General features: G+C 49.0%; 1 protein-coding gene across 1 annotated transcript in view; it reads left to right on the plus strand.

Moving 5' to 3' along the window:
- Positions 1-12,663, plus strand: part of IGDCC4 (immunoglobulin superfamily DCC subclass member 4) — a 103,154-nt gene that overhangs the window by 58,029 nt on the left and 32,462 nt on the right. The window contains exon 5 of the mRNA XM_075159783.1: positions 11,776-11,910. Within this exon, the coding sequence (XP_075015884.1) occupies positions 11,776-11,910 (135 nt within the window). The remainder of the gene's footprint in view (positions 1-11,775; positions 11,911-12,663) is intronic.

Below are 12,663 nucleotides of genomic sequence, written 5' to 3' on the forward strand. Positions count from 1 at the left end.
GGTTGTGAAGAATGCTTTTGATCCTCCTCTGTAGCAGAGGATGCTAAGCGAACCACGGTAAGTGTGAATTCAGAGAATGGCAAGATCGAGGAGGAGATACACAGCATTTCTAGCTTAATAAATAGATCTTTAAAGCTAGAAGTGACCTGCCTAACATGAGCTGTAAACTTTCACTCCATCTCCCTTTTACTGAGCCTGGCAATGCTAGCGATTTCAAGCACGCGTGGAACAGGACTGAGACCACAGATTTTGGGTGAAACTTGTGAAGGGCTGGTGCAGACATGCGTCAGGCACCCACCCAAACACACAGCTCTCTCCTTGACTGGAGTTTGTACGGGGCCAGCATGCATCACACCACTCACATCGCCGAGGGAAAGCTTCTTGTAGCTCAAGTGCCTGTTCCCAGGAGCTGGTGGGGAGTTTCAGCTCAGCTGTCTGTGAAGTTCGGTGGGGCTATGATATGCCACACTCCTGACAGCTCTAGCAGCCTGCAGTGACAGAAGGTTTGATACAAAATTCAGAGCCCTCACCTCCCATTAAACATAACAGCTAAGCCTGGGGTTGGCACCGAAGTGAGTGGCAACAGAGGTGTCAAGGATAATAGAGCAGAACACGGGATGTACAGCTGGGAACAGGTGAGCTGTTTCCAGGTCCTGAGGGGAAACTGGTCTCTCCCACACGCAGCGTTGGCTGTGCGTTATGTTTGGAGCTGTCAGGTATGGCCAGGCTCCTCTGTTACAGGCAGCTCTGCTTCCGACTCCTGAAGATCAGGGATGGCTGCATTCAGGGATGGTTTGCGGCCCTCCGGTGTACTCCACGTGCATCTCTCATTAATCCAGATCTGTTGCGCTTTTGAGGCTTCCTGAAATAAGAGTTGGTGTTTGGTAAGGCTCTGACTGAGGCAGAGTTTAAGCGGCAGTCTCCATTCAGCTCTCCTCTGAGAGTCTCTTGGTGCTGGTGTAACGCTGTGGTGCATCAGCACATCTGCGCTGCAGGGATCACACCTGGCCTCTCCCGGAGGGTACTGAACAGGCTGTGCCGGCACAGTGAGGCTGGAAGGGAGCTAAGAATAGAGATCATAATTAGGTCACCAGCTTGCAATGGGCTGTGGGACAGGAAGGTTGATGTGGTTGGGTTCCTGATGGCACTTGTTAATTATTAATCATCTGTGTTACAGCGGAGCCTCAGTAGCTCTCCGAGGTCGAGGGCTAGCGGTGCCCTGCGGCACTTACAGCATCCTAACAGCTGAGGTAAAGATGTTGCAAGTGTCCAGCGGCATAGCAAATCTCACGGTCCCGTTGCTTTAGACATGGGACAGACATATGGAGGAGGATTGTCCCTGTCTCAAAGACCCACCAGTATCTACAGGCCTGGTGGTGCTAAGGAACAAGAATGGGGTGAGTCAGCGGGGGGAGGCTGAATCGGGAGCTGAGCGCTCGCTCTGATGCTAGGGATCGCTCAGGACACAGCTGGGAGTTTGCCTTCAGTAACTGAGAGATGCTTCTGCCCAGCTCTGTTTCCAGTGCAGCCCAGGGGCAATGCCACATGGATTGTGGACAAGAGTGAGAAGGAGGAAAAGAGAAGAAGGATGGGATATGGAGGGGCAGGTGGGTTGCCACACACTGTGTCTTCAGGCACAGCCTTAGACAGATCGGGGCTCTCTGCAGCGCTCAACAAGTGTCCAGCCTAAGGGCCTTGACAGAATCTGTGGGTATCACTAATGATCCTTCCCCATGGAAAGCCAGCTTTCCTTCCAGACTTTTCCTAGAAAACCAGATTTGCATTGTCCTGAGTTAATGCAGATGCATCCATCTGCTTTTAGTTCTTCCTTCCAAGTTGGCAGTCTTCGTTTGCTGCCAGACTGTGTTACTGTAGGCTCCCAGCATGTTGTGTGTTCGAAGCGTAGCTTGTAGGAAGCATTCTGCGTACCTGGCATCAGGGAGACCACGATATGAGGTGGCTTCCCATAATGTTTCTCTTTTCAAAGCTGTGCATGACAGTAATGTGAACGGCCATCTCTGGCAGACGGAATGGGGCAGAGCACAAGCCCTGCTCGCAAAGAAAGCAGGTTGTGTCCTTCTGCACAGCCCAGGGCCTCCAGCCCGTTCCCTCTCTGTTGTCGCTAGATGTGTGTGAATTGCAAATAGGTCTGATGTTGCAAATAAATCTGAATTGCAAATAGATCTGATGAAATAGGTGTCAGCCCCTGGGAAACGTCAGCCTCTGAGCACAAGGAGGAAGTTACTGGAGTGAAATGGCCCCAGTCACTGAGACAAGGTGAGGCGACTGAGTAAGGAGGAGTTTCAGGGCTTGTGACCTGTGAGCCAGAAGGATCTTCTGTTGACCATGTCTCTGTCTCATTTCTGTGCAAGAGGTAACAGAGGTATCTTTACCTGCCTTACAGCTTTTTTCTTGGAGGTTTCTCCTGCACCATCCTGGAAGCTGATGTGCTGGCCTCGGAAAATGACAAAGAGAGCTGGTGTAATGATGGCTAAAGAAGTGTGGGAATGTTCCCACTGAATCCCAGAGGCTGGCAAGCTTAGGTCCCCAGGGCCATTTGGTGTTTACTGTTTTGGGGGGGGGTGTCTGTATTTAAATCTCTGATACTGTGACTTTTGTTAAGGGTCTTCTGATGCTTTCTGGCTATTACTTTTGCATCTTCACTTCTGTGAATTAGCTATGTTACGAACTCTGAGCAGATGGAGTCATGGAGATGCAGAGAGATGTGCCCACAGCAGCACAGTGAGTTAGTGGCAGAGACCAGGGGACACTCTCTTTCTCTTGAACCACTGGACCAGAGCCTGGCCCTGCTGAGAAGCTGGGACATCATCCTGGCTGTCAGGGCTGAGGCACTGTGCTGGAGCTGTGTGGAGGATTGGTGCCCACAGCAGCCAGGCAGGTTGAAGGACTGGACTGGAGCAGCACAGGTCGCATCAAGGATGGGGTCTGGCTCTACCCTTTGTGCTGCTGAGAACGGCGTGTTGCAGTAGCATCAGTGTTGTCAGCCGTGGGACATGCCTGGTGTAGCGTGGTGGTTCCTGTTGTGGTGATAATTTTGCAAAGCATCCTCTTCCAACTCTTGTCTTTCTTGTCTGTGTTCGTGGCAGCCACTGGGGAATGGCTGGGGCTCGCAGTGCTTTAAGGGCTCAGCTGTCTGTGCCTTAGGGTTAGGGCAGGGAGACTGCTCTGCCATTCCCCAGACTGCTTCAGAAACACTGAGGTACCTCTGCTTCTTTCTTCACCTCTTTTTTTGTTGGCCTCTCATCTGATCTAGAGGCTTAAATCCTATTGTACACTGAGTGACTTTCCTTCAAGGACTTTGTTTGCACTAAGAGCAGTGAAAATGTGCCAAGAATGGCTAAAGGCTTGTTAATTACACAATGGTGACATTATCAATGGTGCTCCAACACGGTCCTTCCGATAGGTCTCAGTGTCCACTGTGCCCTAAGCTTGGGTTTCCTATTGTCTCTGCCCCATTCCAGCTTGTGGTCTGCTTCTTCCGCCTCCCAGAAACTCCCTGTGACGTATCTGCAGGCTTCTGAGGATTCAGATGCATGGCCTGAGGTCTCCAACCCTTTGGCTAACTTGGGCCTGCAGCAGAAGACCAAAAGAGCCCTAATTCTCATAAGAAGCAGCAGCTCTGTGGGGCTACAGGGCCGCATGGCCATGGCTGTCGGCGCGGCACCTCCTGTTTATTTTGCCTAGCTCCCGCTCGGAGCGGTGCAAATGTAGGCGCTTCCAAGCGCTCGCCGGGGAAGCGAGCAGGAATTTGTTGTGCAGTCTGGCTGGCTCCCATCCCTTTTGGCGTGATGAAGAGCAGTTCCAAACGCATGTACGCAAACAGAGAGCCAATGTTGACAGCTTTTCAGGAGGTGGAGTGGTGGGCAGAGCACACTCTGACTGCTTTGCAGCAGAACTAAACATTCCCTGGACGTGTAAAACTCCATGCCCTGAAGGTTCAAGGGTTTCGAGTGGGGGAAGAGCCCCCTAAAAATCCAAGCCTGGAAACCTGCCACTGCTCAGCCTCTTTCTGGGCTTCTGGTTACGTATAGTTCAGGGTGTCAACCTGTAGCTGAGCTAGTACATTAAAGGATTTAATTTCTGAGCTGAAATCTGTCAGCTGTGTAAAGAAGTCGAGGGGAATGAAAGAGGATTGCCTGGCTGGACTGGGATCTGTGCGCTCCCCAGGCTTCCACAGGCAGGACACAGAGCTGGGGAAAACGTTTAACAGGCGTTTTCTCAAGCCAAGTGAGAAGCAGGTCCTAGAGCAGCTCCTCCTCGGAGGCCTGTAACACGCTCCGTGGAGAGACCCCAGGAGCTGTGGCAGGTGCTGGTCTGCGGAGCGTGTCCAGGTAGTAAATGAACACTCCTCATCCAAACTCATTAATCTCTTTTTTTTTTTTTTTTAAAAAAAAAAATCATAGAAGTGTATTTCCTCTATTAACTTCTCCATTTTGCATGTACGTATATGCAGACATTAAAGGAGCAGGGTTTGTGCCTGCTATTAGAAGTGTAGGTTGCACCATGTATTTTGGGATCTGTTTGCTGATTTCTTTTTTGGGGATTTTGTGATAGTAGTTTGAGATACAACATGTGGAAGTCTCTTAATAGCGCTAAAAAAGTGATTGAACTTCTGTGTTTTAATCATTTGTGCGTGTTTGTATGCTGCTTTAAAGATAACAACTGATGTGTAGCTGCTCTGCTGGAGCACTAACTTATAAGTAGGAAGAGAGACTCTCTCCCCGTTCCAAAACTTGGAGATATATTCTTCCCTGTTCAGCTTTTCAGTTAAATCTTTGCATTGACAAATGCATAACCGCTTACAAAATGTTTCGAGGATGTGAGGTAAAAAGACAATACAAAACTGATGTACTGACCTCATTTATATTATTGGGCAGAAAAAACCCGTTATGCCAATACAGTGTCACTAGTGCAATAAAAGCCGGGTTGCTTTTCAGCCTCCCTTCCAAGATGACTCGTGCGCTGACCCCGGCACACTGCAGCTGCCTGAACAGGGAAAGAAAGGGGCATTTCTAATGACGGAGGCTATGGGCACTGGTGCTGCCAGATTGCACTGGGACAACTTTTGCAGTCCCAGTACCTAAGCATGGTCAGTGCTGGAGCTTCTGTTGAGGTACACGTCTAAAAGCTCCTGCAAGTCTTGTGAATCAAAGCCTGATCCTCTGCAGAGGAGGAGTTTCCAATGCTGAGAACCATCAAAACAGTACCAAATGTTTAGTGAACCGAATCCATAATCGTGTAACCAAAAGTCATCCCTCACCAGCTTCAGTGGCGGAGGAAAACAGAACTTGGATCCAAACTGCCACAGGGACTGGTATAGCAAAGGTGGAAGAAAAACCCAAAAAAGCAAATTGTAATTTTCAGAAAGGATGCATGGTTGCGAGAGCTGCGTTTGGGGAGAAGAGGAGGCGGTGTTTGACTGGGGACACTTTGGGGAGGCCTGGATTGTAGGGTGTTGGAAGGGCAGCACTCAACATCACTAGCCATTTCTGAAAAATTACTGGTGCTGGTCCTCTCTTGGCTGTTTTGCTTTCCTGTTTGCAAAGCTGTGCATTGCTGTGTTCAGATGAGAACAGTTACAAAAGAAGAAATGCTTCTTGCTAAGCTTGCTCAGGTTTGAGATCTGACATTGTTTATATTGCCCCCAAAGCAGGTGTGCCAAAGTGTTAGGATACAGTTAGGCAAGTGCCCTGCCTAGAGATTTTACATGCTGGTTATCTCCTGTCCTGGGTCGAGCCCAGAAGTAGAAATAAATTGTAGATAAATTTCCAGGAAAGTGTAAAGGGAGGAGGAAGGCAGGTGTGGAGGATGTTTTTTCTCCTCCATGGTTGCTGTCAGCTTTCTCCCTGAACATCCAGGAGGTCTGTGAGTTGTCTGAGAAAAGGCAGAGCGCTAGGGAGTGGGAGTAGGACATGCTCTGCAAACACAGCACCTGCATTTTTGAAGGTGTGTGCTTTGCAATGGGTAATTTGCTCCTTTATTGTCTGCAGAATAACAGCAGTGACAGCATTGACTTTCTCTAATGAACAGCTGCTCAGTGCTAGAATCTATTCCCGGGGGAGGCTCGCAGGGATGAATAAGGTTTCATGCTCCTCCTCCAGAGAGGGTGAGAAAGTTCGCAGAACAGAAGATTGTTGCGTGATTGTTGGATATCTCCAAATCTTGAATTGCCGACAGCTGAGAGCTGAATGTGTCACCATGCAAGTCATGTTTAACCTTCCAGCACTTTCGCCGAGGCAGGGTGTTTATAGAGTCAGGAGAGAGGTGTTAGTTCCTGTCCAAGAAGTCATCCTCTTGTCACTGCAAATGACCGTCACAAATTGGCTGAACAAAAAACATTTTCCTCCTGTTGCACTGCCCGAATTCTTTGCTGATACTCTGCACTAACAAGAGCAGGGAGGCAGGAGAGGATAGGTGATGAATTATGGATGCATTAGAGGCAGACCCAAGTTGTAAACTTCTGGAGTTTGAAATCACTCGTGTATGTTATAACTCTAGCTAGAACTTCAAAAAAACTTTTTGAGCTTTTTCCCAAGCAGCTCCCCATGGTGCCTCCCTTCACATCCCTGCCTACCATTCTCCTTCACTGTGAAACGACCCAGACTGGATTTTCAGAGGTTAGGCAGCATTTGTGCTGAGATCTGTCTGGCATGCTGCTTGCTGTCGCAAGGTTCCATGTGCTCCCCTCCCCAGCTCCTTTTGGTTTTATACTACACTTGATCATAAGCAATTTGTTGTATTTCCTCTGTGCCTGCCCATCACCTGGCCCTGGAGCCCAGCTCCAGGTGCTGAGAGATGCCCGGGAGAGCAATGTTACAAAAAAGTGGAGCACCCGAATTTGGCCTGACTTGCCAGTCTCATGATAGGAAAGTGGAAAAGCTCATAAACTGAGAAGTCTGCTGTAGTGAGTCGTTCATAAACAAGAAAACCTGGCAGAATATTTTGAAATATTTCTGCAGATTATCAGGAAGTCTTGTCTCTCGCTCTGTGATGGAACCCTTGCCGTCTCCCTGTGCGAACACAAGCATGTGCACAGGTTGACGAACCGTGCAGGAAAAGAGCCTTCATCTCTTAACTCTTTTCAGTGCCCAGAGGATTTCTCTCAGTCCTAGTGCACTACTCCGAGTCATCCCAGAGCCGTGTTTGGCACCCTACAGGCGTTTTTTCAGTAAAAGAGGGTAAAATTGATCCGTCTGATTCAGAAGGGCAAAAAATCCACAAAGGCCATCAGTGACAGCGAGTTTTGATATGACTCCACGGGTTGTGCCTTGGGCTGTGCAAAGCTTTTGCCTAGAGCAGCTTTGCTACTTGGAGAGACAGGACAAAGCTGGGGGGGGGGGGGCGCAGAAATCTCAAAGATGAAGCTTTAAATAGGAGCACTGTGAAAGCTTTTAGTGCCACAGAACGGACAGCATGGCGCAGGTGCGTTCAGTGACCTGTTTTGTTCAGGCAGTGAAAGATGTCTTGGAAACGGTGGCTCTTCTTTCCTTTCGTTCTAACAATATTCCCTCTTGACCTGAAATAATCTTAATGGCAGTGGAGTCAAAAAAACTCACGTTGGTTTTACTCTTTGGTGTTTGTTGGAATCCCCTGTGTGGAGGTTTTCCTGGTAAGCTTAGTACAGTTCTTGGGAACTTTTCAAACCAAACGAAACCTTAGCGGTTTCGTAGCAAGTTAACCTGCGATCCATCCTGTCCAACCAACCTATTGAGATAGCAGGTGAGAAACGTGCTCTAAAGGGGTCTCAGTTTAAAGAGGAGCTTGACTTGTAGACTTGCTCTGACAGACCCACAGTGAAATACAAAGCTGCAGAGAAATGCGTTTGTGTGCGCAAGAGGCGTATGGGGCGTTCATCCATGCACACACCCAGGAGCGCACTGGGAAAGCAAGCAGAACTGTTTGGTTTTGTAATATAATTTCAATAATAATCAGCGACAAACAGATGTGGGGTCTGGGCTAATATGTTTTCCCAATAGTTTTTCAAAGCTGAAACCAGAGTTTCGGCCGAGGGAGAAGGAAGCAGAAGTGGATGTTTGAGCTACAGGTCCCTGTGGCTGTTGCCGCTCTTGATTGTCAGAGAGACCTTGAGTTGTGCCCTTGGATTTGACTGCCAGGAAGCCCCAACATCATCTCTCCTTATACCTTCTGCAGAGTAACTATGGAGCTAATAAGTAGCTCGTTGTCAGCCCTTCTGGGTCGGCAGGCCTGGTTTCTGCTGGCTGGTTACCTGACCACCAGCGAGCTCCTTGCTCTTTCCCTTCCCGAGCACCCAGGGTGTGGGACGGGCAGCACCAGGGAAGGGCGGCACGTGGTGCTGCTGCAGGACTGTTCAGGGTGAGGGTGGTGAAGCGTTTTGTTGGCCCTTCCCCAGCCAAGAGAAATGCAAGGCCCCAGGGAAAGGTGAAGCTATAGGCTGTGCCTTTACAGCAGCGCTTCGCGGTGGCTCTGCTAAACCAGGAGACTGCAGAGCTGGGCTGGTGGCTCCTGGGGCTGTTTCAGAGTGAGGGTTTGTACAGCTCATAAAATCCCTCTCCTAGAGACTGACAGCGCTACAAGACAGCTGTTGAGGGACCGAGTGATAGGGGACAAGTGCCTTCACATGAAGTTTCTATAACGTGTAAGGTGCCTTTGCCAGCCAGCACCTGGGGCCATGCACCTGAACGCAACAGACAAGTGTTTAAGTCACATTTGAGGAGCTTTCTCTCTTCCTCTGCCCTAAGCTTGGCGGAGAAAGCTGCTTGGAAATCTGGCAGAGAATATATTGCCATCTGGCTGGTGTTATTTTTTTACTCTAGATTTATTTTTTTTTCCCCAGCGCTGCAGAAGAGGACAGCTTTATGCACACAGATTCGTTTCAGCCATGTCCTGCCCAGCAGGTACCCCTGGTACCAGCAGGTGGTGTCGGGTAAAGAAGCTCTCTCCCGTGGTAGGCTGGAAGTCTGTCCGTGTATACTGCTGCTCCCAGGACCTGGGATGTAATCTCCTGTCCTGTTCATTTTCATCAAAAGCTGCCATGGCCCCACAGTGGGTAATGGGTCTCCAAGGTGGGCAGATGAGGCTCGCTGAGCCCCGCGCAGGGTGAGCCGGGCCTGTGGTCTGTGGAGATGTGTGACCACATCCAGCCATGCTGCCAGCCCCTCAGCAGAGAGCAACTCCTCGCCTGGCTCCTTTGCACCTCTTTCCTCAACTCACTTCTTAAAACCGACCTCATCACAGCTTGTTGGTTCTCCAGTGTCTTCCTAGCACTGTGGCCTTCCCTGCAATGGCTGCTATAAAAGCAGCCTTTTCCTTTGCTTCTGGTGCTTTCTCATGTGTTTCTTTCCAAATCCTGGCTGGAAAGCTCCTTCTCCTTGTTCTTTCTCTGATGTTGCCTCATCCCTCTCTGCCGCATGGGGTAGAGAAGGGGTAGAGGCCTCGCATTAGCAATGTGCTGAGCAGCCTCACCCGTCCAGCCAGGTCTCGCTGGAGTCCCTACACTCAGTTGTTTTGCAGGACTAATGATTACTCATGGATTTTAGTGCTTTGTTGAACTGGAGCTGGAGTAAAAGAAAGCTGCTGTTCCAAAGAGCCTTGTGTTTCTCTGATCCTTCAGCTTACGTATCTGTTGTGGAAGCTCTCGTGCCTGTTTTTGCATTGAGCCCATTTGCTGTCTCAGTAGTTCTCAAGCCCAGCCTTGGCGCTCCCAGGACTTTGATCTGTTTGTCAATGAGGCCTCTGAATCCGTAGTCTGATGTGGTTTCTTGTCCCTGTTCTGTCCCCCAAGTTGTCCTGCTGCGGCTGGACGTGATGGCTGTGAGGCTGAAAGTGTCTGTGGGCATGAACGATGTGAACATCTAATGTACGTGAAGGTAGCAAAGCCCTGGCCAGCCCACACCGTGCTGTAAGCACAGAAGGAGACTGTATGTGCCTGAGCACACCAGGCCCTCTGTGTAGCTTCCTTGTTCCACCGGCAGGATAGCTGGCTTGGCTTTTCCTTCGTGCCCCATGGCAGCTCTTATTGCTGGTGTTTGCCCAGGGCTGGGGTTGAAGTTTAGTGTGGTCCAGCCATTGCCCCGGGTAGGGGTCCATGGGCACTCCTCGGTCTCTGCTTCCATCTGCTGGACAAGCACTGGCTCCTGCTCTCTCCTGTTTTCCTTCAGTGCCTTGGGGATTTTATTAGCTCCTTTTCAACTGTGCTCACGTAATACTACAGATGGAAATCACTTTCACGCATGTATGGACTGCAAGAAAATTTCAGTGTTGAACCAACTCTTTTTGGCAAGTCTTCTGTGGTAGCGTAGATGGCAACAAGCCTGGAGACGGGCTGAGCGCGGCGCGTTCGGTGCAGCGATGTGTAGCCTCCTGCCATGCAGGCAGACCGACGTGCTGAGGCCAAAGCTTCTCTGGTTTATATTCACAAGAAAGTCAAGTACGAATGAGGATTGCTTGGATGCCACATGAATGGCCAGTGTGGGTCAGGCCAGAGGTCCCGCCATTGCGGTGCCATCTCCAAAAGTGATCACAGCAGATGCTAGAGGAAAGCATGTAAAAAAACTGAGCAGGGAGGACATGGTGCTTTCCTTGGACATATCTCCCTCAGCATCTGAGAGTCAGGGATATGGGAACATCTTGGGCTGGGGACTGCAGTGAGACCTTCGTATTTAACAGTGCCGGTAAATGTGTCGTTCATGAGCTTATCTGAACCTCTTGGTTTTTGAACTCTGCAGCATCTTGAGACAGTGAGTTTGTACTGTGCAAAAAGGTCCTGCTTTTATTTGAGACTTGCTGGCCAACAACTTTCTCTGCTAGATCACGGGAGCACCTGGAGCAGGCCTAAGAATTACTTGTACTACATGACTCCTCTGCAGTTATTTCTCCCTTCATGAGGACAACAACAAAAGTCTCCCTCAGTGTTAAACATGTTTGGGAGAGCTGGAAGAACAAGGTTGCTACGGTTGAGGGTCATGAACAGTCTGGTCTGCTCAAGAGCGCTCTGGTTGTTTTCATCTGACAACAGAAATTTGGCTGCTGCAAAGGCATTTCCTTAACCTTCCCTTAACCTCTGCTCAGCAGTGGGCAGACGCAGGCAAAAGGTTCATTTCAAGCAAAAAATCCCCGTCCCGTTCTCAAGACATTGTGCAATGCAGCCTGTAGATCTTCCTGTAAACGTTGCTTGATTTACGTGTTGGCTGTTCGTCTGTGCATGTATAAGCTAAATAGGTCTCTCTCCTCCAGGTGTGTAATGACTGATTTAGTCTTTGTGCCACCAGGTGAAGGCCTGGACACAGAGGCTTGACCTCTCTTTGTGGCAGTTTACAGTACAGCATCTGGATGTTAGAATTTCTTTAACCAAGTTACTAGATTCTTTCTGAGCTATTACAATGCTCTGGCAAAGGGTGTGTTGTGTTGCTGTTTCTCTGTTTGAGGATAGCGGTGTCTTGTTTCATCTAATTAACAAACATTCATTTAGCAACAGTCGATGAAGGTGCTGGGTTGAAACTCTACTTATTTTCCATGTGAAAATCCTGATATTAATTTTTACTAGGGCCAGCATGATTAGAGTAGATCTGCAAGGCACCCCTTTGTTCATTTCTTTTGCAAAAATATTGTAGTAAAAGCAAGATCTGCTTTTCTCCTCCAACTAGGCGTGAGCCGTTACCACACATGAGACTACTTGAGAAAGCACAGCTGGGGCATCTGGGCTCTGCATTCTGTGCTTTTTTAGGGACTTTGCAATTTGGAAGGACAGACTTTTCCTTTTATTTTTGACATTAGGTTCCCAACCAGCAGGAGGAGATGTCACCATCATCGCCGCTCCAGAGAACACCACGGTGGTGGCCGGGGAGAGCGTGGTGATGGAGTGCATGGCGGCTGCTGATCCCACCCCCTTTGTCTCCTGGATACGACAGGGTGAGCGCGAGGGATAGAATTAAGCTTTTGTTGTCAAGAGGAACCTGTGGACACTTTATTTTAAAAATCTATTAAAAGGTAGAAAAATCTGTGGGACAGGAAGGGCGCTTGTTACATCGGCACCTAACGACACAGGTGGTGTCGCAGTGTAGGGTGTCCTTGCTAAACTGCAATTACTAATTAAATCTAGAAGGTTACAAAGCACGCAGTTCACTTTATAGTTGTTTGACCTGTGAAATATATGAAGTTCTAGTGCCTGGATGCCTTTTGATCTAAATTAGTCATCCTCATTGTATGAGCTTGAGCAGTGAAGGTCATGAGATGGGGTCAGGTCTGTGCCACTCCTCCGGGGACTCAGAGATTAGCGGGGATTCTGTGGAATCTGCCACTGCATTGAAGAAATAACTTGTATTATCTTGCAGGATTATAAAACATGATAAGATCTATTAATCATTAGAGTGGCTGGTAGTGTTGCTGGGAGGTTTTTATTCAAAAATCTTACTGTGGTGAGATTGGTAATGGAAGGATCGAGAAGATGCTTAGGTCTCATCAGAGGTGTACAAATGAGCCAGACTGGCATACGTTACCCAGGGCTGATAGACTAAGTCATGAGTAGGATGCTAGTGTCACTTCACCGAGTCACATCCATCAGATGTGTTTCAGAGGCTCTGACTGAAGACATTCTCAGCTCAGGGGTCGAGTCTACCCCAGAAAAGGCTCTCAGTCATTTTCATAAATCCGGGTCACGATTTA

Source organism: Calonectris borealis, chromosome 11 (assembly GCF_964195595.1).
Source record: "Calonectris borealis chromosome 11, bCalBor7.hap1.2, whole genome shotgun sequence".
Lineage (NCBI taxonomy): Eukaryota > Metazoa > Chordata > Aves > Procellariiformes > Procellariidae > Calonectris > Calonectris borealis.